This window comes from Rattus norvegicus, chromosome 20, assembly GCF_021556685.1.
Source record: "Rattus norvegicus strain SHRSP/BbbUtx chromosome 20, alternate assembly SHRSP_T2T, whole genome shotgun sequence".
Taxonomy (NCBI): Eukaryota; Metazoa; Chordata; class Mammalia; order Rodentia; family Muridae; genus Rattus; species Rattus norvegicus.
Window position 1 is genome coordinate 11,227,586 of NC_141553.1, and position 25,599 is coordinate 11,253,184.

Sequence of the window (25,599 nt, forward strand, 5' to 3'; positions counted from 1 at the left end):
GAGAGGCTTTGCATCGTCCAGCTCCCCCATGCCTGCTTAGTTTAGTTCTTGGGCTCATTGTAAATGGTCCTGCTTTGCATTGAAATTGTCCTAATAAGGACCATCCTTTCTGATTATTAGTGGTTTGTTTGGTTTTTGGTTTGTTTGTTTCAAGACAGGGTTTCTCTGTGTATCTCTGGCTGCCCTGGAACTTGCTCTGTAGACCAGGCCTGCTTTGAGCTCTTAAGATCTGCCTGCCTCTGCCTCCTGAGTGCTGAGATTAAAGGCGTGCACCACCACTACCTGGCTTTGCTTTGTGTTCTGAGAGGCTTTCCCCGTGCGGTTGGTGCTGTGTTAACTTCAGTCTTGAGTTCTGCTGTGGCGTCTATAGTATCAGGGTCACAGCATGTGCTGTGTTAGGGAGTGCTGTTTTCTCTGACCACTTGGGCTAGTCCCAGGAGAGAGAGGTTGAGCTGAGTCTGAGTTGAGCAGCTTCCCGTCAGCTCCTGAGAGCTGGGGCAGCTTGAGGGAGCTGGGGCGATCTTCTCTCTGGCTCTTATGTGGGGAATTCAAGGGGCATTGAGGTTGGATCGGGATTCTAGGGCTTTCTGAGAGCTGAGGGTCACAGAATAGCTGGCGAGAGGCTAGGGTCCTGGCTGACTAATGGTGATGTCGGGCTTATGGGGCTTGGGCACAGAACCCTGACTAAAGCTCCTGCTTGGCTTGTGGACAGGAGCACTCTGGTGGCCTCCTCAGCTCTTGGTGCTGTATCTTATGCCTTTGGGTGCTGAGACATCTACTCCTGTTCTTCTCTGGCTGCCACAGTGTGTTAAAATGCGGTGGCTAGGGGTTGGGGATTTAGCTCAGTGGTAGAGCGCTTGCCTAGGAAGCGCAAGGCCCTGGGTTCGGTCCCCAGCTCCGAAAAAAAGAACCAAAAAAAAAAAAAATAAAATAAATAAATAAATAAATAAATAAAATGCCGTGGCTTAGTGGCTCTTTGTTCCTGACCCCCTGATCCTAGAGGTGAAAGGGCACTGGGGAGCTCACCTTCACAGTGACTTATTTGTTTTTAGGACACTGAAGTGTACAAAGCTACAGTAAAAGACGACCTCACCAAGTGGCAGAATGTTCTCAAAGCTCACAGCTCTGTGGACTGGCTGATAGTGGTAGTAGAAAATGATGCCAAGAAAAAAAACAAAACCAACATCCTTCCCCGAACTTCTATTGTGGACAAAATAAGAAATGACTTTTGTAATAAACAGAGTGACAGGTAAGTGTGTCTTGTGTTTTATCCACTTTGATGTCAGTGATAACCGTTGACTTAGCCAGTCTAGAAAGCTACAGAGGGGTGCTGGACCCCCTTCCCCCAACCCTCTGCAATTTCTGGCCTAGCAGGTCATCTCCAGGTGTGCAGCCTAGGGAGAGAGGCTTCTGGGCCAAGTGGCCCTGCGGAAGATCAGTCCTTGAATAGGGTAAGGTTCCCTAAACAGTTTTAAACCGTGGGACACACATTTCTGTTTATAATTCACTTTCTAAAAGTTCCTGGAAGGAAGTTGCAAAGCAGCGGCTTCTTCCCTTCTTTGCAGTGTCTTACTGCTCATCTGCGCCTGCTTCAACTTCCTCTCCTTAGCACTGCTGGACCACTTGGCCAGATGGCTGTGTGCTGACTCGTACACTGATGGCTGGGTCTCACAGATGCCCTGATGTGGTGATACATTCTCATTCCCATGGTTGTTATCACCAGTGGAGGGTTCCCATGCTGCAAGAGCCCAGAAGAGTGCCACCAGCCTGCCTTCGGGGCCTGAGGGAGGTGCTCAGGGGCCAGGGATGGGCTGGGAAGTCCAGGATGTATGAAGTAAGTGGGAAAGCAGCCAAGAGCAGAGCTGTTTTCTCCACATCTCTTTAGAACACTGTCATTTTCTGTGTAATATCGATAGCTGCTGTTGTCATTTAGTACATAGTGAATGTCCCATGTCCCTGTCCTGTTATTGCTAGTGAGCACATAATAGGACATCACATCAGTGTACATTATTTACACAGCCTGTACATTGTTTATAGAAACCTCAAGGACTGTTGGGCTCTTGTACATGTCTCCCAGCCCAGATACCGTGAATGTCCTTAGCTCCTTAAAGGGAAAGTGCTTGGTTACAGGTTCTTCATTCTTCACACCTTCACACTGTGGAGTCAGATGCTAACTCAGGGGCTGTCTGAGATGGTTGTAGCTTTGGGGTCCCTCCTTCCATGTCCCCTGTTAGCAGCTTCTGTGCGCTGGGAGACGCTGCAGTGCTGCTGATCGCTGTCCATTCCTCACATCAGTAGCTGCGCTGGGCTCTGTCTTTTTACCTATGCAAACAGACGATGAGCTAGAGAGCATGGGAGTTGAAAGGCCTAAGGAGGGACCAGGGAGTAAGTGTGGTGCAGCATGACTGATGCAGGCGGCGGCCCTGCCTCATGAGTGCTGTCTGTTGTGGGTTTCCTCCGTAGTGTGGAGACTACGGGAGACTGTGCTGCTCCCAGCAAGAGTGTTGGCAGCTGCAGCTCCTCAGAGTGCCGTAGGGGTAGGCGCTGAGCTGGCAGAATGCAGCTCCCGTGGTGGTGACCTTGGCTGGCCTGGCCTCTGCCCTTCTGAGAGGGATCAGTGCCTACTGGGTCGGTGACAGGAGGGATGGCTTTTCTGCGCTGCCTCACCTTTTAGTGGTTGCGTAGCGGCTGCTGTCTCCTGAGGGGATGTTAGAGCAGAGTTGCTTCCTCTTGCTGGTCGCTAGCTGGTTAGCAAGATGTTTATTAAGAAGAACTGTTGATGCCCGTTATCCAGATTTTAAATCATTTCTGAGTTTAGGTTAATTTACATCATGGACACAGTCTCTTTGCAGTTGAATTGTATCACACATGTCTTTGAGTCAACTGTATCTGTCTTGCTTCTTAATGTTGTCCTGACAGTTGAGGTGTGGTGGCAGAGGCCTATCTATGGGGACAGACAGGGCTCAGCACAGGGGCCTTCCATGATGTACTGCAGTGGTCAGTGGAGTGTGAGTGTGAGTGGAGTGTGAGTGTGAGTGGAGTGTGAGTGTGAGTGGAGTGCTGTGAGTGTGAGTGGAGTGTGAGTGTGAGTGGAGTGTGAGTGGAGTGTGAGTGTGAGTGGAGTGCTGTGAGTGTGAGTGGAGTGTGAGTGGAGTGCTGTGAGTGTGAGTGGAGTGTGAGTGTGAGTGGAGTGCTGTGAGTGTGAGTGGAGTGTGAGTGTGAGTGGAGTGCTGTGAGTGTGGGTGGAGTGTGAGTGTGAGTGGAGTGTGAGTGGAGTGTGAGTGGAGTGCTGTGAGTGTGGGTGGAGTGTGAGTGTGAGTGGAGTGTGAGTGGAGTGCTGTGAGTGTGGGTGGAGTGTGAGTGTGAGTGGAGTGTGAGTGGAGTGCTGTGAGTGTGAGTGGAGTGTGAGTGTGAGTGGAATGTGAGTGGAGTTTGAGTGGAGTGCTGTGAGTGTGAGTGGAGTGTGAGTGTGAGTGGAGTGCTGTGAGTGTGAGTGGAGTGTGAGTGTGAGTGGAATGTGAGTGGAGTGTGAGTGGAGTGCTGTGAGTGTGAGTGGAGTGTGAGTGGAGTGTGAGTGGAGTGTGAGTGTGAGTGGAGTGTGAGTGGAGTGTGAGTGGAGTGTGAGTGTGAGTGGAGTGTGAGTGTGAGTGGAGTGTGAGTGGAGTGTGAGTGGAGTGTGAGTGTGAGTGGAGTGTGAGTGTGAGTGGAGTGCTGTGAGTGTGAGTGGAGTGCTGTGAGTGTGGGTGGAGTGTGAGTGTGAGTGGAGTGTGAGTGGAGTGCTGTGAGTGTGGGTGGAGTGTGAGTGTGAGTGGAGTGTGAGTGGAGTGCTGTGAGTGTGGGTGGAGTGTGAGTGTGAGTGGAGTGTGAGTGGAGTGCTGTGAGTGTGGGTGGAGTGTGAGTGTGAGTGGAGTGTGAGTGGAGTGCTGTGAGTGTGAGTGGAGTGTGAGTGTGAGTGGAATGTGAGTGGAGTTTGAGTGGAGTGCTGTGAGTGTGAGTGGAGTGTGAGTGTGAGTGGAGTGTGAGTGTGAGTGGAGTGTGAGTGGAGTGCTGTGAGTGTGAGTGGAGTGTGAGTGTGAGTGGAATGTGAGTGGAGTGTGAGTGGAGTGCTGTGAGTGTGAGTGGAGTGTGAGTGGAGTGTGAGTGGAGTGTGAGTGTGAGTGGAGTGTGAGTGGAGTGTGAGTGTGAGTGGAGTGTGAGTGGAGTGTGAGTGGAGTGTGAGTGTGAGTGGAGTGTGAGTGGAGTGTGAGTGGAGTGTGAGTGGAGTGTGAGTGTGAGTGGAGTGCTGTGAGTGTGGGTGGAGTGTGAGTGTGAGTGGAGTGTGAGTGGAGTGCTGTGAGTGTGGGTGGAGTGTGAGTGTGAGTGGAGTGTGAGTGGAGTGCTGTGAGTGTGGGTGGAGTGTGAGTATGAGTGGAGTGTGAGTGTGAGTGGAGTGTGAGTGGAGTGTGAGTGGAGTGCTGTGAGTGTGAGTGGAGTGTGAGTGTGAGTGGAGTGTGAGTGGAGTGTGAGTGTGAGTGGAGTGTGAGTGTGAGTGGAGTGCTGTGAGTGTGAGTGGAGTGTGAGTGGAGTGCTGTGAGTGTGAGTGGAGTGTGAGTGTGAGTGTGAGTGGAGTGTGAGTGGAGTGTGAGTGTGAGTGGAGTGTGAGTGTGAGTGGAGTGCTGTGAGTGTGAGTGGAGTGTGTGAGTGGAGTGTGAGTGGAGTGTGAGTGGAGTGCTGTGAGTGTGAGTGGAGTGTGAGTGTGGGGGATGTCAGCTGAGCTAGCAAGTGCTGGAGGAAAGAGCAAGTGTGCTTGCTCAGGGACCCAGACTGCAGTGAGAGGGGTTGAAGCTGGTGCTGCGGTTGGGCCTGGGGCTCCCAGGTCAAGGTGAGATAGCTTGGTTTCATCCTGTCAGCATAAGGAGCCTGTGAGGATGCGGTTTTGGAGCCGAGGGTGGTGTGGCTCCTGAATTAACAACCAGCCCTGCAGGTCACCCCTTCTCAGTCCCATTCTGACTCCTGTCCATTCTGCGGCAGACTTTCCTTGAAACCTTTGCAGTGCTTCCTGCCTAAGTAGCCACGAACTGCTTGGGCGCATTCCTGACGATTTTCACTGATTGAAGGCAGAAAGCAGGAGAGACAGTGGGAGGTTTGGGAAGGAGGCTCAAGCAGGTGTTTTGTGCCCCAAGGTTTTCCCAGGCATGACTGCCTTTCATGTCTTTGCAGGTGTGTTGTGCTCTCTGACCCCTTGAAGGACTCTTCTCGAACTCAGGAATCCTGGAATGCCTTCCTGACCAAACTCAGGACTCTGCTGCTCATGTCTTTTACCAAAAACCTTGGCAAGTTTGAGGATGACATGCGGACTTTGAGGGAAAAGAGGACAGAGCCAGGCTGGAGCTTCTGTGAATACTTCATGGTCCAGGTACTGGCCTCCTGACCAGATGAGGCGGCTCTCAGGCTAGGTCCTTAGCTTTTGGAGCCAACCATGTAGCTGCCAGGGCTACAAGCAGAAGATGGCCATGATTTCCATAGCTCCCCTGCGGCCTCGGAGCCCAGCACTGCCCCACCTAGTTCTGATCGTCGGGCTCATCATGGTTTTATTTGGACGGTGACTTGTAAAGTCTGCTGTGAGTTAGGTAGAGGTGGCCAGGACTGAGGAATCCTGAGATGGGTGTGCTGCTTCACCATTGTCCAGACACTGGGGTTGAGGGATGGGTTTCTGAGAACATCCCACGGCTCTCAGGAAAGGATTGTGTTAAGCTGTTTCTTTACTGGAATTCGACACATTACTTAGGCTTTTGAAATTGTTATTTACAATCAGCTTTTGGGTTTTGAAAGGAAAATTTTTGGGTGCACATAGGCGTGTGGGTTGGGGGTCCATGCGCTGTGGGCTGTAGGGGTGCAGGGTCAGGAGCTTTTAGGGTTTTCACTCTGAGAAAGCATACACTTCCTGTGTAGACATCAACCATGTGGCCATGACTGAAGAAGTAGCATGTTTGGAATAAAAGGAAGACACATTCGAATTAGAAATTTGATTTTTATCTCTCATTCTGAAGCATCTGTCTAAGAGATCTGCCTAAGGATCTGTCTTAGGAAACTTGGTGCAGAGGAGGGATCTGAGTGTGTTAACCATTCTCTGTGGGACTGTGGGCACCTTTCTGATGGCCCTGTGTCCTCATTTTTGAAGCTTAGTAAGCTTAGTCTGGGAATTATAGACAAGGTAGGGGAATGGCTGGATGAAGGCTACTGGATTAGGGCGCAGGTCATTTTGAGCCTCTATGTGATGGATGGATGGGTTGGATGGATGGATGGATAGACGGATGGATGGACAGATGGATGGATGGACGGACGGACGGACGGACGGACGGATGGATGGATGGTAGAGGCCAGATGAGCTGCATGGGAAGGCAGGTGGGTGGGTAGAAGGATCCATGATGCATAGGTACAGATAGATGAGCAGACGAGTAGAAGAGAAGAAGATGGGTTGATGGATGAATGAAGACAGATAGATGGCGGAGTGGTGGCTGAATACTTAAGAGCACTGGCTGCTCTTGCAAAGGACCGTTTTCACCACGCTATGGTAGCTCATCTCTGTCTGACACCTTTTTCTTTGGACTTCTCTAGAGAAACACATATACATATAAATAAGGGTTAGGTGCGTGTAAGGGCTGCCTAGTTTGTAGTACTGTACAAACAGTGACTTCAGAATGCGAGAATGGTACTACAGCTACAGGAGGTGTTAGTGTGGCAGGAAGCTGACTCAGAGTTCCGTACAAATCACTGTTTTCTCGGCAATATTTCTGTAAGTCTAAAAGTAATTCAGATTAAAAGTAAGAAAGCAATGTGGAGTGAATGAGTAACGAGCCCAACAACTGCCGTGACAAGCTGTGACATGGCTGAGGGTGTTGTGCTCATTACAGAAGCCTGCAGAGGACACTGCTGCCTGCTGCTGCCTGGGCAAGTCTCCTGGCAGCTCAGCTGTCAGACCCTGAGAGGCTCCCAACGCTGTGGAGGGGTGGCCAAGTTGTGTAGTATGGACAGATCTGTAGCTTCAGGGATAGAAGGGTTGTGGGTGTTGCTTATACAAACGTGAGGGTGTAGTTCACACTGCTGTATGCTTACACTGATGCAGACCAGCCAGGCGTGTAATCCAAGTGTTAGAGACTGGTGCTGGGAACATTGTATATTTGAAGCTAGCCTGGGCTGTGCAAAATGAGAGCCTGTCTTGAAAGGAAAAACAAATCCCACAGTTGAGAGATTAATTTATCATAGTGTTCAGCATGCAACACACTTGATTTAAAGGGGGTAGGGAGAAGCTAGGAGACTCCATCGGTGTCTGTGAGACACTGTCCAAAGTGTTTTCAGAAGCGGCAGACACAAACGAGAGGCCCTGGGCTTGTAGGTTAAGCCAGCTGCTTCCTGCAGCCTCTGTCTGGGTTATGGGTAACAGCTGGGCTCACTGCCTAGTCACTGTGCCAGGAGCATGCTACATATGCAGGCAGGAGTATGAGTATGTCCTCATGCAGAAACCCTGCCCAGGGAATTTATTATCCACATAAAGAGCCAGGTGAGGAACCCAGACTTCTGCTAGCCTAGCTACAGTGGGAGAGCTGATGAGGCTGAAGGCCGGCTCTGAGGTGGGTTGTGGGTTCCGGCTGTGTTCCTGAATCCTCTCCAATGAGTGCTGTCTGGTGCTCCAGCCTGCAGGAGCACTGACTGCAGCTACAGGGAGTGAATCTGAGTGCGTCCGTGTGGATTTACACATGTGTGTGTCTGCATCAGTGTGGATTTACACATGTGTGTGTCTGTGTCAGTGGGGATTTACACCCATGTGTGTGTCTGCATCGGTGTGGATTTACACCCATGTGTGTGTCTGCGTCAGTGTGGATTTACACATGTGTTTGTCCTCCTGGCTTTTGCTTTCATGTACATTGATAGAAGTCAGAAGAGAATTTCCACAGCCATCTCTGTTCATCATTTCACTCAGCAGATACTAAGCAGCCATTTGCGCTGCACACAGGTGACTCATGAGCTTCCTGTGCACTGGTTAGAGTGGAGAAGGAAGGAAGCTATCAGCAGCCAGGGCAGGAGCACTAGGGCCTCCAGCAGAGGACAGGGGACACAGACAGCCTGGAAGAGGCCAGAGAGTAGGCTGTGTGGAGATTAGGAGGAAGAGTGACCATTCTAACTCCAGAGAAGAGGCAGCTGTGTGCCTGGGAAAACAAGAGGCTGGCTCTGAGGTAACACTGGACAGGGACCACTGGGACCAGCTCTGCCCAGTGTGCCGGAAGGCTAGGCCTGGTCTTGTTCTCCTCCTGTCTGTTCTCTGTCCGCCTGCGTGAGTGAGTCCTGATGTGGTGTTGTGGAGGCTAGCTGATCACTGGCTGAACCTGTCCCACAGAACTGTCTGCCCTCCACGGCTGATGTGGCTTCATGAGCTGACTGGTGTCTTTTGGTGACAGGAGGAGCTTGCCTTTGTGTTTGAGATGCTGCAGCAGTTTGAAGACGCCCTGGTGCAGTACGACGAGCTGGACGCCCTGTTCTCACAGTATGTGGTCAACTTCGGAGCTGGGGGTGAGTCGGTTTCAGTCACCACTGGTGCTCAGCGGTTCCCACTCCTCATTTCAGCTGGTCTGTCTGTCCTATAATTTGTCATTTGTTGTCGTTTTATTCAAGTCATAAGGGCTATTCTGTTCCTATTGGAATAGGAATAAAACGAGGGATAATTAAGAATTAGTCACTGTTACTTTAGAAGAATTCTCCGGTAGTGAAAGCGTTTGCAAAGCTGCTTTGGGGCTCTGTAGTTCCCTACCTGGACAGTAGACGCCCTTCCCCCCTTTCTGCAGTCCTCAGGATTCCTTCTGTGAGTTTACTGTGCCCTCAATCTTTCAAGTGCTTTAATGGTGTATTAAAATTCTTCTGTTAAAATTGTAAAATGAGCACAGTGAAAACACATACAAAGAAAGCAGTTGAAAGCTGGAGAGCGTGTCAGTGGGCAAAGCATCGGCACTCGTCCAGTGTGCTCAGTAAACACAGGACCCAACTCTGATCCCCAGAACTCGCCCACGGCAGGGTGTGGGAGCTTCCTTATCACCCTTTGGCAGGGGCCCACTGGTCAGCCATCTTACCTAGTCCAAAAGCCCTTTGTTCAGTTGAGACCCCACTCTACTAAAATAAGAGAGCAATTAAAGATGATACCCAGCGTTGATCTCTGGCCTCCACATGTACATACACATATTTGCGCACACACAAACAGGTACACATAGACATAACAAAGAATTGCTAGTCATCCTGTTTCCATTGTTTATTTAGATAGAAACACTAGCATATTGTTGAGATTCTTAGAAAAAGTTTTAAGTTATGAGTATGTATCTGTGTCTCTGTGTGTGCACTATACAAACATGTACCTAGGGAAGGCAGGAAGAAGGCATTGGGGCATTGGAGCTGGAGTTACAGGTAGTTGTGAGCAAACCTGATGTGGGTTCTGTGAACTGAAGTCAGGTCTTCTGCAAAAGCAGCAAGAACTCTTAACTGCTAAACTGTCTCTCCAGCCCCTGACTGAGACATGTTTCTCTTCCTTTCTTGTTGGCTGTCATGGACCCTCTCCAGGCTGCCTCCGGAGAGCCTTGCAGATAGATGTCCCTGGTGCTAGACTGTGGGTTGTTTTCGCCTTGCCCACCCAGCCCCTGGGCTAAGCTGGACATGCTTTAAAGAGCCTGTCACTGTGCCTGAAGGAAGCAGAGATACCCATGGAACTGTAGCACCCACTGAGAACCTGGAGGACAATAAGTTACTGGGACAGTTGACACCCTGGGCTGCCCTAGTTCTGACATGGGTCCCTCTCACCTGCCTCTACTTCAGGGCAATCCTTATGTAATAGTTCCGATGTCCTACTGTATGTGAGGGTGTCGGATCCCCTGAGGAGTTACAGACAGGCTTGAGCGTCCATGCGGGTGCTGGGAATTGAACCTGGGTTAAATTGGGTTAAGAACAGTCAGGCTTTTAACTGTGAGCCATCTTCCCAGCCCCTCTCACACTTAGTTCTATGCTACCTATTCATATAAGCCATAAAATAGACACATCTTTCTTGAATATAAAAATCTTATATTTCACACAATTTGTTTTTTTTCTCAGTTTAAAAATAAATATGGGTCAGTTTAAAAATCTAAAACTAAGCTCAGGCCAAGCTTTGGAGTTAATGAAAGGGTTGCTTCAGCGTGGGCTTCTGGAGGGCTCTAACTCTACAGTTAGAATTCCTTCATCCTGTCCTCTAGCTCCTCCACTCAGGGCTGATAGGGAGCTCTGAGTGAGGAAAGGCATCTCCCAGGATGCTCAGGAGTCACTGGGCTCACTGACATGGGGCTGCGGTGCCCACAGCGCTACAGCCTGTGAGCACCAAGGTGCTGTCTTACTCATTGTAAACCTGCCCTGGACCTCCTGGGCATGGTACTGTGCCCAGCCACCAGCATGATCTAAATGAGTACTGTGGGAGCCGCGCCATCTCTAAGGCAGACTGCCCGGGCAGTGAACTTTGGTAGCTGGTGGAGGGCTGCTTGCTCCTGCATGAGACCTTGACGTCCTGGGCAGGAGCTTTAGTTAGGTGAGGCCTGCAGTCAGCATCTTTCATGGTGTGTGTTTGTTTAGATGGTGCCAACTGGCTGACTTTTTTCTGCCAGCCGGTGAAGAGCTGGAATGGACTGGTACTCCGCAAGCCCATAGACATGGAGAAGCGCGAGTTGATTCAGAAGCAAGAGGCCACTCTGCTGGACCTGCGAAGCTACCTGTTCTCCCGCCAGTGCACCTTGCTCCTCTTCCTGCAGCGGCCATGGGAGGTGGCTCAGCGCGCCCTGGAGCTGCTGCACAGCTGTGTGCAGGAGCTGAAGCTCTTAGAAGTGAGTCGGCTCCCTTCCCACTCACCCTCTTCTGGGAAGTGTGGGACCTTATGGGTGAAGTCAGTGAGTGGTGGGTTGAATTGTTATCTGTAGTGATAGAAAAACCTTAATCCTTTAGAAAATAATTCTTCTAAGGCATGCTGATCTCTTCACTGCCTGGCTTCATGCCCACCTGAGTCACATGTGATCCAGTGACCTCTTCACCCAGGAAATTCACATGTTCATACATAGGATGTCAGGCCTACAGCATCATTTCTCATTGGAGACCTCCAAAGTGCTTTATCCAGAGCCATAGGTATAGTTATATAACCGTCATCATCCACACCTGGGCGTCCCATGCCCTGCTGCAGGCTTCCCAAGGCAGAGTTGTGGTGAGGCCCTGTGCAGAGTCACAGAAGTCACATTAGCCTTGCTGTGACCACAGCAGACTGAGCAGCTTACAGGAAACACTCTTGGCTCACAGTGTTAGAGATTTTCAGTCCATCCTGACAGTGAGAGTGAACGGTGGAGGCTTCTCACATCTCAGAGGGTCGGGAATCGAGAACAAGCCAGTACTGAGGCCAGTCTGTAACCTTCAAGACTTTGTCCCTGTTGACCTACTCCAGCGGCAAGACGCCATCTCCTAAAGGTAACAGTCTGCCCTGGAGGCAAGCTCAGAGCGTGGGCCACAGCTCAGCTCCAGGACACACGGGTAATTTGCTCCATTAGCTAAAGCGTTGGTTTGACAGTATCTCATGACACAGAACATTTTTGTGTACCTAAATGACAGGCCCAACATGTTTTTGAAGTAATCTTAAGAGATTATGCAGTTTGTGTGAAGAGAGTGCGTGTGTGTGGTTGTGGACTACTGCTGTCCACCGTACTCCTCTAAGACAGCTCCTGGGGCTGGAGAGGGAAGGCTCAGCAGTTAGAAACACTGGCTGCTCTTCCGGAAGACGCAAGTCTGACTCTCAGCACTCACATAGTAACTCTTAACCATCTTTAACTCTGCTCCCCAGAGATCCGATGCCCTCTTCTGGCCTCATGGAGGACCAGCACACACATGTAGTTTGTAGACATATATACAGACAAAACAAAACACTCACTCACATACTAAAGAATTTAAAAGAAGTTAAAAAAAACAAAAAAACAAAACAAACAAATAAGGCAGGATCTCTCACTGAACTGGAAACTCACCATTTTGGTTAGGGTGGCTGGTTGGTAGCTTCCGGGATCTACCTGTCTCCATCCCACCCCCTCCCGTTGCCGAGGTGGCATCATGTGAAGGCTGCCTGGCTCTGTATGTGGGGTCTGGACCCAGGGCCTCACCCTTGCCCTGGAGGTTGCCGTTGAGCCACCTCCATGGCATCCTGTTTTTTTTTTTTTCCGGAGCTGGGGACTGAACCCAGGGCCTTGCGCTTGCTAGGCAAGCGCTCTACCACTGAGCTAAATCCCCAGCCCCCTCTTTTTTTTTTAAACCTAGTTATTTTTACCAAATTATTTTTCTTATCTTAAATCTGTTATCAAGTAAGTAAGTAGAAATAATTCTCCATGATTCTCCTGGACAGTTGTGGTGACATTGGTTGAGAGACCCTGCTTTAGTGGCTCTGTACTGTCCTGCTCCAGATGAATTGCCTGTTCCCCCAGGAGGTCTTTCTTTCCTCCGTGTGTACCAGGGGAGATGGCACGTTAACCTAGGTTCACAGACTCGCAGCCTGTAGTGACGATGCCTCCCAGTTAGGTGAGAGTGTTACGGTCTGCAGAGGACATGCTCTTTTGGGGTCTTAGACTGACCCTGCTTCTGAAGAAAGCTGTGAGACTGTGGAGGGAGCTGGTTCTGTCCTCAATGCAAGTGAGTGACCTGACCCTTCAGAGACTGGCCATGCTGTCATCCAAAGCAACCCCAAGGCACTCCTGGTTTTCCCCGCCGATCCAGATTCTTCACTGTCTGGGGGGTCTGTCTCATGAGCACAAGGTGCCCTGCACACAGTGCAGAACTCACTTCTGCTTCACTTTATGTAACCACGTAACTTGTTTCACTGGACTAAGATACCAGCTGTAGAATAGATAACCCGCCAGTCATCAATGTCAACATACTCTGTTTCACAGAGGGCGAGGTGCGCTTAAAGTTGACTGTAACAGGATGTGCTTTCTTAGAGCTTTCTTAGTAACTGCCTTTTCCCTGCTTGCTTTTCTGGGTGATGTTCCAACATCTCAGGATGTTGTGTGGAGTCTATTATGCATGTTCTAGTGTGCATCTGCCTAAGCTACAGGAATTCTTCAATTCTAATACCACTTTGATCTGCTGTAAAGCATTCAGCTGTCATTGTTGAATGTCATTGATGTTCTTTTTGTGACCATAGACTCACCTGAGGTCCTGGTACTCCCCTCTAGATAAATATAGTTAGGCCTCATGCCAAGCCAGGTGATAGTTAGCGTTTCATAGGAAGAGAGGTGTGTGTGTGTGTGTGTGTGTGTGTGTGTGTGTGTGTGTGTGTGTGTGTGTGTGATGTTTATGTATACATATATGTATGTATTTTTTTGGTATGAGTGTTTGCCTGCATGTATGTCTGTGTACCACATGTATGCTTGGTGCCCTAGGAGGACAGAAAAAGACGCTAGATACTGGGGCCAGGGTATAGGTGGTCATGAGCCACTACATGGGTTCTGGGAGTAGAACCTGGATTCTCTAGAAGAGTGGCAAGTGCTTTTTTTTTTTTTTTTTTTTTTTAAAGATTTATTTATTTATTTTATGTATATGAACACTATCGCTGACACACCAGAAGAGGGCATCTGATCTCATTACAGATGGTTGTGAGCCACCATGTGGTTGCTGGGATTTGAACTCAGGACCTCTAGAAGAGTAGTCAGTGCTCTTAACCTCTGAGCCATCTCTCCAGCCCCGTGGCAAGTGCTCTTGACCTCAGAGCCAACTCTCAAGTTCTCAGAGGCTTTTCCTAATAAGATATTAAAATTAGGTAACTGAAAATTGTGTACCAGATAGGTCCTTTGTAATCCTTGAACACGTGACTCAGAGATACATGTATGCACAGGTCACTCCTGTTTGTGGCTTATGATAGGTTGCCATTCTATAGCTGTGTGGGTCATGCATGTGGCCCTGTCTGAGAGCTGAGAGGTATAGGCCTGTGCTCACGGTATCTATAGGCCTGTGCTCACGGTATCTATAGGCTGGTGCTCACGGTATCTATAGGCCTGTGCTCACGGTATCTATAGGCTGGTGCTCATGGTATCTATAGGCCTGTGCTCACGGTTTCCTCACGTGCCTGTGCTTGCATCCTTACAGGTCTCTGTCCCTCCTGGAGCTCTGGATTGCTGGGTCTTTCTGAGCTGTCTGGAGGTCTTGCAGAGGATAGAAGGTTGCTGTGACCGGGCACAGATAGACTCCAACATTGCCCACATGGTGGGACTGTGGAGCTATGCCATGGAAAAGGTACCTGCCCCTGGATGAAGGAAGAATTTGCCTTGCCTAAGGATGCCTGTGTGTCAGAAAGCACGGGCTGCTTATTTAGACTGCTGTGGATAGTCTCGTGTCCTCACAGTGAGTCTGGACACAGCAGTGGGCTCAGAGCTTTTCAGTTCTTGCCAGCTTCTTCAGCAGGTGGCCAGTGAGGCAGTGTCAGTGCCGGGAATGGGCAGGGAGGAAGGTGCAGTGGGCAGCAGTGTGTGGAGATGCAGGGGTGAGCCAGTGTGCGCTGTAGGTGAGCTGCAGAGGCAGGGTGTGGTGGTGTGGGGTACAAACAAGCAGTAATCAAAAGAGTGGGGCACATTAACTGCATAGCAGGGAGAGGATTGACAACCTCAGCTGGGCCCAGAACTAACCAGAAAAGGTGTAAGCTTACAGCAGTCCCATGTAATGCAGTGTAAAATTCAGACAGGAATCGTTTAGATAAGAAAGCAAGTTCTTCCACAGGGAGCAAGGGTCAGATTATATATCTACTACACTTGTGGGTGGCCAGTGGACTGAAGGGATGTGCTTCCCTCAACAGCTAAAGTCCTTAGGGTACCTCTGTGGACTTGTGTCAGAAAAAGGGCCCAACTCGGAAGATCTCAACAGGACGGTTGATCTTTTGGCGGGACTAGGAGCGGAGAGACCTGAGACAGGTATGGTTGGTGCTGAAGCGGGCTGGGGATTTAGCTCAGTGGTAGAGCGCTTACCTAGGAAGCGCAAGGCCCTGGGTTCGGTCCCCAGCTCCGAAAAAAAGAACCAAAAAAAAAAAAAAAAGAGAGAATGCTGGAGCCCAGCGCTCCCACTGTCAGGTGGTCTCACAGCAAGTGTGTGGATCTGTGTCGCCACGTTCATAAGGCGTTTCCCCATTTGAGGGTTTGCAGTGCATGCTTCTGAGAAGTGTTACCTCAGAGAACAGTTTTCAGGAAGTGTGGGTCACCCTGCAGAAGCTGATGTTTGTGTGATTCCCATAAGAGTCCACTGAGGTCCCTCAGTGACGCATGCGACCATGCTGCTGAGTAAGGACGCTCACTTACGCTGTCTTTCAGCCAACACAGCTCAGAGTCCTTATAAGAAGCTCCAGGAAGCGCTGTCATCAGTAGAGGCCTTTGAGAAGCACTACCTGGTAAGTATGGCAAGAGTCCTCTCCCACCACAGAGCCTCTGCCCTGGCTGACTTTGTTCTTGACACGGCCTTTGGAATTGGACGAACTGGTGCTTTATTGTTAGCCCGAGGAGTTATTTGGGATAATTTATTTATATATAAAGACTGGGTAGTTGTTCACTTGTTCCTTCGTGCCCCTGAGACCATAATTAGACATATATCATGGAAATACATAAAGTTTTACTCAGCATGGATTTGGCCTTTAGTAAATAGAAGCTGTAGGAGCGGTCATGAGTACTTTCCATCGTCAGACGTGCCCACCTGTGCGTGAGCAGAGCTCCTGCGTGATCCATGGGAGGAAGGTGCCAGCTCAGTCCCCAGACTGTGAGCGGGCCGGGCAGCGTGTGTCCCATGTCATAAGCTGGTAGAAAGCATGCTGGGACGGGTGTAGTCAGCAGAGCAGTGAGGGAGTGCAGCAGGCTGCACCGTGTGAGCTCAGGCTATCTTTTATCATGTGCTTCATAAAGCAGGTGCAAGGTACTGACAGTGCGTGGACATTATGGTGTGTCATGTGACGATTTAAAAGTGGGTCCCAAGTGAGAACTGTTAATCAGTGTCTCGTTGCAGCTTTGGGTAAAGGAAATATGAAGTGTGCCCTAAGAGTTCAAGTACAGGTCTAGAGGGAGGTCTCAGTGCTTACAGACCTGCAAGGCTTGTGCAGAAGACCTGAGTTCTTTCCCCAGGATCCACGTTGAGAGGCCTGTAACTCTGGCTCCGGGGCATCCAAAGCCTCAGGCCTCGTTGGGCCCCTGCACTCGTGTGGACACACCCTCAGCTCCACATACACATTATTAAAATAAAATACATCTTAAAAATAAATTCAAGCAAGTAATTGTGCTTTTTATTTTTTCATAGGACTTGTCCCATGCCACCATTGAGATGTATACAAGTATCGGGCGGATTCGGTCTGCCAAGCTTGTTGGAAAAGATCTGGCAGAATTTTACATGTAATTGATGGTGAACTCTGATTTTAAGCATTTCACACACATAACGAGAAGATTTATACATAGAGCTAATATAAAGTTTGCATAACCTGGTAGATGGAAACAGGTAGAATCCACTAGTCAGACATTGTCTGCGAGTTTCTTCCAGAGCCACATGGGGAGGGGTTTGGCTCATTTGGTTTTTTGTTTAATGGTTATTACTGATCTTTACTTATTTAATTAACTTTAGTGATATATATCCAGATATACACGCATAAACCATCCTCATTAACCTTAATGAACAGTGAAAAAGTATTTCAGAGCCTGCCTCCAGGGTAGGCAAGCAGTGTTTGGTCAAGTAGGCTTTCTCCAGAGTGTGTCACAGGCCCACTGGACACAGTCGGCAGGACGAGCTGGGAGTGAGCACAGGAACCTGCTCCAGCGTTGGAGACCGCGTCATTGCGTGTTGCAGAGCAGCAAGCTCAGCCTGGCACAGTGGGATTCGGTTCCCAAGCTCTGCAAAGAGTTATCATTTGTAAAGGATGGGGGAGCCTGTGGATTGAAATAATGTAATATTGTAATAATGTAATAGATGAGACAAAAACTGCTCAGGGACTTTTAGACAGCTACTTGACCCCAGGTTTTCTGGAGTAGCCGTCCCTCACCTAGCTAACGGTGGGGGTGGGGGTGGGGGTGGGGGTGGGGCTAGAACCGTGAGCAGGTTCAAGGGATCATGCTCCACCCCTGCAGTCCTCCAGTGCTGTGAGTTTAATGCACTTGACTCCTGCAGAATCCAGAGGCACAGAATCCCAGTGCTAGGCGCTGGCCTGCTGGTTAGGACCCGGAGACCCAATTCACCTTCACCACATACTAGCTAAGTGACAGCTGGCCTTCCTCCTCTTAAGGTTCTCCAGACTCTATAGGCTCACTGGATACTTAGAGTGTTTCCATCCCTAACGGTAGTAAGTGAAGAGGTTTGGAAGGTTCTGGAACCTTTAAACAACAGGCATTTGCAGAAGAATCCAAAGACTTGAGGAAAAAACCAATGCATTTTGGTAACTTTAAGTTTTACTTAATTTGAGAAACATTTAATTCAGATGTATGAACTCTGATTGTGTCTGAAGTAGTGTGAATGGATATCCCTCCCCAAGGATGCCCTGGGGAGCTTAGCAGTATTGCCCTCTGGTTAGCCCAGCATCCTAGCCTCTGAGGGAAGCATGGGAGCTCTGGTGCTGGAGACTTGGTTTTATTCTGAGTGTCCCTGTGGTTTCCTTAGGCCTAGGAAGACTTTCTTCTGGTATGGCTTGTCGAGTCTTTGACCTCTGAGTCTGAAACCAGCTTGTACCTGCTCAGGCATAGCTAACCTCACGCCATGGCTGGACTGTAGAGACTGCTGGTGTGGGCCAGTGTGGCATGTTTCAGCTGTGACTGGTCACCAGGCTTTGGACAAGCCCTTCCCTTCTCCTAGGCCAGGCTGCCCCACCTGTCAGTAAGCAGTATTCTTATCCACTGACCTGAAGTGCAGCTAGGAAAGGTGAAGGACGCATCAGATGCCAGAACAAGAGCACGGCATCACTGAGTCCACTGCTCAGACGGTGCCCTGCAGTCTTTATGGCTTCTTCTAGGAGGGTGCTTGGGGAGGCCTGTGGGAGGATTATAAACTGTGCAAGTGTCATATGCAGATCTGCAGTGCTGGCCCCTGTAAGACCCAACAAGCTTCTGTTTGCTATCTTTGCAAGGAGGAAAAGGTCGCCACAGAAGGCGGAAATGTATCTTCAGGGAGCTTTGAAAAATTACATGGCTGAGGGCTGGGCCCTGCCTGTCACACACACAAGGAAGCAGCTAGCCGAGTGCCAAAAACACCTGGGGCAAATGGAAAAGTATCCTTTGGTACCAGTGTTGTCATAAAACAGGAAGCAACTGTGTGATTATATGGTAGTGGTGCTCACAGCTGAGTGTGCTGGCAGCTCACGGGGGCTGGGCTGGGGTGTTCCTATAGAGCATAGACCAAGTGTCTTCTCTTTTTAAGTCTAACTGAGTTTCTGATAATGTATGTGAAAAAGAGGAAGATCTCCTTGGGCCGTGCTTTGAAGGTAGGCAAGGACATCTGAAGCCCCTTTGGCCAGCATTCTCCTCAGGAGATCCTCCCTCCTGGTCCTCCCTCGTGGCCCTTAACCACCACTTCAGCTACTTGCAGACCAGCAGCCTCCTGGCCAGCGACCATCACCTGACGGAGGAGGAGCGGAAGCACTTCTGCCAGGAGATCCTCAGCTTTGCCAGTCAGCAGGAGGACAAGGCAGGTGAGGCTGCTGGCCATGCTGAGCCTCAGGACTCAGTGTAGTGTGAAAGGAAGAGAGGAGCAGGGCTGTGCTCCCGCCTGCGACACATGGCGTGGGTCTCTGTCTCTCCGTCTCTTTTTCTTTGCTGAACTGAAGTGAAGCTCTGACTTCACCCAAACAGGCTAGCAGCTTCTGTGAGATAAAAGAGTGCTCTGGACTCCTCATCATACACGAGGCATCACGGGGACCTGCAGGGCTCTGATGCCTGCCTAAAGTCCCAGGCTCAGCTCTCTGATTATCTCTGGATGTTTCCGTGAATTGCTGTAATTTTTGTTTTATTTTTTGAGACGTGTTCTCACTGTGTGGTCCTGGCTAGTCTGAAATTAGCTGTGTAGGCCCACTTGGCCTTAAACTCAAAATAGTCCTCCTGCATCTGCCTCTCAAGTGTCAAGCATGCATTACCACACCCGTGTGTGTGTGTGTGTGTGTGTGTGTGTGTGTGTGTGTGTGTGTCTGTGTCTGTGTGTCTGTGTGTCTGTGTGTCTGTGTGTGTGTCTGTGTAGACCAGTTATGTTAGGATGTCTTTCTTAATCACTTCACTTATTTTTTTGAGACAAGGTCTCCCACAGAACCTAGAACTTAGAGCTTGTTTTTTGTTTTGTTTTTAATATTTTTAAAATTTATTTATTCTTTTATGTTATAAGTACACTCTTTTGCTGTCAGAAGAGGGTATCAGATCCCATTGAGCCATCGTGTGGTTGCTGGGAATTGAACTCAGGACCTTTGGAAGAGCAGTCAGTGCTCTAACCACTGAGCCATCTTGCCAGCCCCAACCTACAGCTTGTTGTTGTTTCTAAAGTGGCTGGCCAGAGAGCTGCTGCAGTTTGCCTGCCACTGCTCCCAAGTGCTGAGCAGCAGATGCGTGCCTGTGCTGGCCTCTCTGTGGGTGCTGCAGTTATACGTGCACACATGTCAAGCACCTAGCCCATGGGCGTCTCTCCAGACCCATATCAATTATTTTGATGGAGTTTAGTGAAGAGCCACATATCACTTAATTCTTGGCACGTATATATATTAATTTGGTTATATGTCTCAGTTCTTTTTTCATTTAAAACATTTACTCTTGTGTCTTTTTTTAAAGGTCACTGATACGTTCCTTTTAAATATAACAGCTTTGCTGAGATAGAATTTATATTTCATGAATTCCTATTTGGCTTTTAGTGTATGTACAGATGTGTGTGTCCGCCAGAGCCGCTGATCTGTTACCTGGAATGAATCCCTCTTCTTGCCTTTACAGCCCCAGTAGCACCTCTCTGCTTTCTGTAGCCTCTCGTTACACGGAGTCTCTTTAACTGGCTTCTTTCCTCCGGTGTTTTCAAGGCTCATGGTGTGTGGCATGTGCCACTGTACCATTTCTTTATTGCCAAGACATTGAGCCAGCTGTCATAGACCAGGTCACCTTGTGGAATCTCTTCCTGAGTCTCTACCTGAGAGCCTGCCAGTTACAGACTCTGGGCAGGTAGATTCAGGGTGAGTGTTTGGAGGAAGCCACTTAATGTGATTTTGTGTGGCCAGACAAAACTCAGAAAGCTTTGCTCCTTGTGTGTAGCTGACTAAGAGCCCTTTTAAGAGAAACACCATGTTACCCTCTCCCTTCAGGCTGCTATTGTAAAACACTGACAAGAGACGCAACAGCAGGCGTCTGTTCTGAGTGGTAGAGGCTGGAAGTGCAGGGTCATGGTACGCAGGGTCATGCGGCTTCTTCCTTGCCGTGTCCGTACGCACAGCAGAAGACAGCAGGCACGCAGGATGTATTCTCCTAAGTGCCGCTTGACCTCCTTTAGTCTGATTAGCCTCCCAAACACCACGTCCACTGCCACAGACGTGCATGTAGCCGGCTACATACGGCAGTCAGTCTGTAGCAGTTGTGAGTGTGAGAGCAACTTCCCTACCAGGTTCCGGCTCCTGGGTGTGGCCACAGGCTGCAAAGCTCACCCATCCACAGAGCCACCCTCGATGTTCTCAGCGGTGTCACGTGTTTGCTTTACAGACATCTCCGCTTGCTGCCGTGGGGGCCATGGTGAGAGTGAGGTACTCCCTCCTGCTCCTCCACCCCTCTGTGTCGGAAAGTGTTTGTCCGTTTCTTAGGTCAGTTAGGCAAGTCTGCCTTAGTTTATGAGCAGACTTGGAATGGTTGGTTGGTTGGTTGGTTGGTTGGTTGGTTGGTTGGTTGGTTGGTTTTTGAATGGGTTCAGCTCGGAGCTGCAGCCATAGCTACAGCCTCAGATTCCCTCTGAGCGCACTTCCTCTGAGCCCACCCCCAGCAATCCCTTTAGGTCATCAGGACTATTCAGTGGGTCTGCAGCACTGTACCATTCCTAGACTCAGCCAGGCCCTCGTGGGAAGGAGAACACAAGGGGTGCAGAGAACACTGGGTTCTCACCCATCTCCGTGTCTCTAGAGCGTACCCTACCCCACCGCACTGTCTCCACAGTGTGGCAAAGGCCAGCACTAACTTTCAGGGGCACCGTGGAGCACTTGGCCTCTTTCTTGGAGAGCGTCTAAAAGTTGCTTGGGAGGTTACCTGAGTCCCTTGTGGAGGACTCTGGGACTCAGACTGCTGATCAGTCTTATTTTGAAATTGAGGGAGCAGTTGTTCCCCAGTCCTCCTAAATTTGCCAAAATAGCTGTGGGAATGTTCCCTGCTGTTAATTTGCTCATTCCCAGAGTTGTAGGAATCTTTGTTTGGTCTGCTGTTGTGATGGAAGGAATGTGGGAGGTTGGGGGGTTTGCACTCTGTTCTAAGTGTCCACGGTCCTGAGCTGGTGGTATACCGCCTCCCGGTGCCAGCAGGACATGTGGCTCAAGTGTGGGACATGAGTGTGTGTTTGCAGGTCACAAGGTGGTACTGCCCATGCACTCGTTTGCACGGCTAAAGGATCTCCATTTTGACCCTCCCAATGCTGTGGTCCACGCGGGTGGCGTCCTCACTGTGGAGATAACGGTTTGCAGCCAGATGCCTGTCCCTGTCCATGTGGACCAGATTGCTGTGAACGTCCACTTCAGCATTGAAAAAAACAACTACCGGAAGACAGCTGAGTGGCTGACCAAGCACAAGACTTCCAATGGAGTCATCACCTTCCCAGCCGAGGCCTCCCTGTTCCCTGCACCTCAGAACAGCCTGCCGGCCCTGGAGCTGTCAGAGATGTTGGAGAGAAGCCCCTCTGATAACTCCCTGAACACCACAGGCATCATCTGTAGGAACGTCCACATGCTCCTAAGGAGGCAGGAGAGTGGCTCTTCTCTAGAGCCGCCCTCGGGGCTGGCCCTGGAGGACGGGGCCCACGTGCTGAGGTGCACCAGTGTGACTCTGCAGCCAGGCGCCAACAAGATAGTCTTCAAGACCCAGGTATGCGCTGGGCGGGGCTGGGCGGGGCTGGGTGGAGCGGGGCGGGGCTGCGCTGGGCGGGGTGGGGCGGGGCGGGGCGGGGCTGCGCTGGGCTCTCAGTTGGTGGTTGGGAGCCTGCAAGAGCTGTGAGGCCCTCTGCTGCTTTTGGAGAGATACAACTTTTTATATCTTCTTTACACAGTAGTTTGGCTGTTGATAAGTTTTTGAACGAAGCTTTGGTTTCGTGTGGTTTTTATTTCAAGACAGGCTCTTACACTGTAGCCCAGGCTGGCCTGGAATTCACTGTGTAGCCTAGAGTAGCCTCAAGTTCGTGGCAGTCTTCCTGCCTTAGCCACTCCACAGGCATCCCCACCATGCCCAGCCAGTGAGTGAAGTTTTTATGCAGATCTCGGTTTGGACTTCAGTTAGCTTTCAACTGGCTGTGTCACTGGGTTTTCTCAGCTGGCTCCTGTGTGTATGAGGACACCCCTTGTCACGGGATTGTGAAGGTGACCTGCTGTATAAGTGTTCCCGTTGGTGGCTGCATGGGTGTCAGCACGTGCACCGTGCTCAGATGGAGCACACCTTGTTCCTCTCACCTCGTGAGAGGTCAGCTCTGAGGAAGATGTTCGTGTACCACATGGGTATGGTCTTGCCCTAACGGGACCTGCACCAGCTGGTGCCTCACTCAGCTCCCTCTGAGTCTGTACCACATACAGGTCCTTACCCTGAGTCTACTTCATTAGAGGCTAAAGCTGAGCCAGAAGCATCAGCTGCTCAGGAAGGGCCTGAGAGCCAGCAGTTTCTTGGAGCAGCCTAGGTGTAGGTGTGATACACAGGACAGGGCTGCAGGAAAGACGGGTAGCATTTGGGTGAGAGGGCGGCCCCTCTTTACCTTCAGGACTTGTAACACAGCAAGTGCCATTTTTCCAAGTACTTCGTTTTGCCCCTAGGCCAAAGAACCTGGAACATATACGCTGCGACAGCTTCGGGCCTCGGTGGGCCCTGTGTGGTTTGTCCTTGCACACATCCACCCCATTGTACAGTATGATGTGTACTCTCAGGAGCCTCAGCTGCATGTGGAACCGCTGGCTGGTGAGTGCGACCTGCACCACACGGGGAGCCACAGAGGGTTCAAGGGAGGGTCTCATGTACCAACTTCCACAGCTCCTTGTTCTTCTGCTGTCTACCTGCAGGGGGCGCCAAGAAAGGGTAGGAGAAGCAGCCTGGAAGCCACTGGCTGCAGCTCTGTGCATGGGGGATGTTCATTATCTGATTGCTAGCCATCTTGCTTAGTAACCATGGAGTATCTAAAAGTAAGACACAAGGCATTCCGCAGGGAACTTGTGCAACTGGCAGCACACAGTGTAGTTCACAATCTGATCAGGCTTCATCTTTGAAGTTCTCAGTGGGCTTGACCCCACAGCATGGCCCTAAGAAACCCAGAGTTTCTGTCCTGCTGGTAAGCTTTCAGAGTAGAGGGAGCAAACATTCACAAGTGACTGCAGCCATGTGGCATGTTCTGGAACACCAGAGAAGGAAGGTCTTAGACTAGGAACACCTTTACCTGCTGTCTTCTTCCCTCCAGAAATAACATTAAGGACTGCAGTTTTCTGGTGCACATTCAGACACACAGTGCACACATGAACCACACACATTCCCTGTCTTTCCATGCAAGGCCCTGGCTGCCTCAGGAGGTGATCTCCAGATGCAGATTCTTGATTTTAACCCCTAGCTGTGAGCTGTGATTAAACTCTTATTTAAAACAAAATGAAAAAACACAGAAAGAAAACTTTTTTTCCAGTTAACTTTCCTCAGTTCTCTCTATTTTGCATCTTCTGTCAGGGCCACCAGCAGTCACTCCTGGGTGTCAGGCACAGCAGTCTGTCTCTAGGGGCTCCTGCATGGGGGTGACTAGGGGCAGCCTGAGCTCTGCTCCTAGAAAGCCCTGACTCCCATTCTCCTCCCTGCCATGGCCTCGGCTCCCCCCTCTGGCCTCTCACCTGCTCCCCTGCTCCGTTCTCTGGAGCAGCTCCAATGCTCACTTCTTTACTCTTTCCCACGGCCACCTGTCTGACTTGATCATTTATGAACACCACAATCTCACTCTGCCAGCCCAGGTAACATTCCCCTCCCTCCCTCCCTCCCTCAGGGTCACAGTGTCTTTTGTTCTCAGTGACGTCTTGCTGGGTCCTGTGGCCCACAATGAGAGGAAAAGGTGAGGCAGCAGGGAATGGAGCCCAGGCCTAACAACCTCTGCAGGAAAGGAAGAAAAGCTCGTTCACTTCTCCATGGCTCCATAACTGCTGTCTGGGGACAGAATTAGTAATTGCTGTCTTGTTTCATTTAGATAGCCTTTTGGCCGGCATTCCTCAGAAAGTCAAGTTTACTGTCACTACCGGCCATTACACAGTAAAAGACGGAGACAGCCTCCAGCTCAGCAATGTGGAGGCCATGCTCATCTTGTGTCAGGCGGAGAACAGGGCCGTGGTCTACTCTAATACAAGAGGTAAGGCAGGCCGAGCTGGGACTTCCAGGCGTCCCTGCCCTTACCTTGTCCTCTGGGGTCAGCATTTGTAAGTGGCCGGAGCTGGCATCTGCGTGTGGCATGGGTTTGGGGATGATGTTACAGAGCATGGTTCATTCATTCGGTGCCAGGTGCTGTGAGCCTTGCTGGGAGCGCTCAGTGCAAGCTCACAGCTGGACCCTGTTCCACAGGGGTGCTTTTCCAGGTTCATCCACTTCACCCACTACTGAAGAGCAAAAGCAGAAGGCCTTTAGGTCCCACTCCTAGCCCTCATCTTCTTTTCCCTCGGGGCAGATGTTGGTCTGAATAGGTGGAACTTGCAGGCCTGTGGGAGCTGCCTCTGCCTGTCTGCACTTTGAGCCGTGTCTGGCCTGTCAGCCTCCTATGCAGTCCCATCTTGGTTCTTGGATTTCCCTGCCTCTCCCTAGCACTGCCCTCATTCATGTACTTAGGACAGCAAGAGCTGGGCAGCACCTCTGCTGACAGGGGAGCAAGACAAGGATCTGTGTCTGAGGTGACTTTCTGTCTCCCACAGAAGAGTGCTCCTCTGCCTTGCTCCGGATCCAGTCCTCTGACAAGGTGACCAGCATCGGTCTCCCCACTGCGCCTGCGTACCACGTGATCGAGTTTGAGCTGGAGGTTCTGTCTTTACCTTCAGCCCCAGCAGCTGTCGAGGATTCCAGTATTCTGGGGACACCAGAGCTCCACAGGAAGCAGAAAGATTCTCAGAGAGCTGACCATTGCATGGTCACCACAGATCACAAGGTAGAGAGAGAGGGTTGTGGGCTGTGTGGTTAGGCAGCAGCCTCTGCCTGTCGGGATTGAGGAGCACGGAATCTATTTCTTGTCCTCCTGTGCTCTCGTGTGCAATCATTGGGGCTGCAGCCACCATAGAAGACAAGGAGTCCCTGACTTCACTGCAGCTAGAGTGATGTCACTGTGAGGGAGAGTAGATCCATGCATCCTGTGACCAGGCTGCAGGAGCTGTGTCACACAGCCAGGGTCAAC

The 25,599-nt window shown here is 50.4% G+C and overlaps 1 protein-coding gene across 1 annotated transcript in view; it reads left to right on the plus strand.

The window, feature by feature from the left end:
- Trappc10 (trafficking protein particle complex subunit 10) overlaps nt 1-25,599 on the plus strand; it is a 59,457-nt gene that overhangs the window by 20,941 nt on the left and 12,917 nt on the right. Inside the window, 14 exon segments of the mRNA NM_001173528.1 lie at nt 1,053-1,249; nt 5,200-5,395; nt 8,436-8,547; nt 10,618-10,865; nt 14,149-14,295; nt 14,852-14,966; nt 15,360-15,436; nt 16,330-16,421; nt 18,137-18,277; nt 18,585-18,697; nt 21,571-22,085; nt 23,018-23,159; nt 24,415-24,573; nt 25,127-25,356. Coding sequence (NP_001166999.1) covers nt 1,053-1,249; nt 5,200-5,395; nt 8,436-8,547; nt 10,618-10,865; nt 14,149-14,295; nt 14,852-14,966; nt 15,360-15,436; nt 16,330-16,421; nt 18,137-18,277; nt 18,585-18,697; nt 21,571-22,085; nt 23,018-23,159; nt 24,415-24,573; nt 25,127-25,356 — 2,484 coding nt within the window.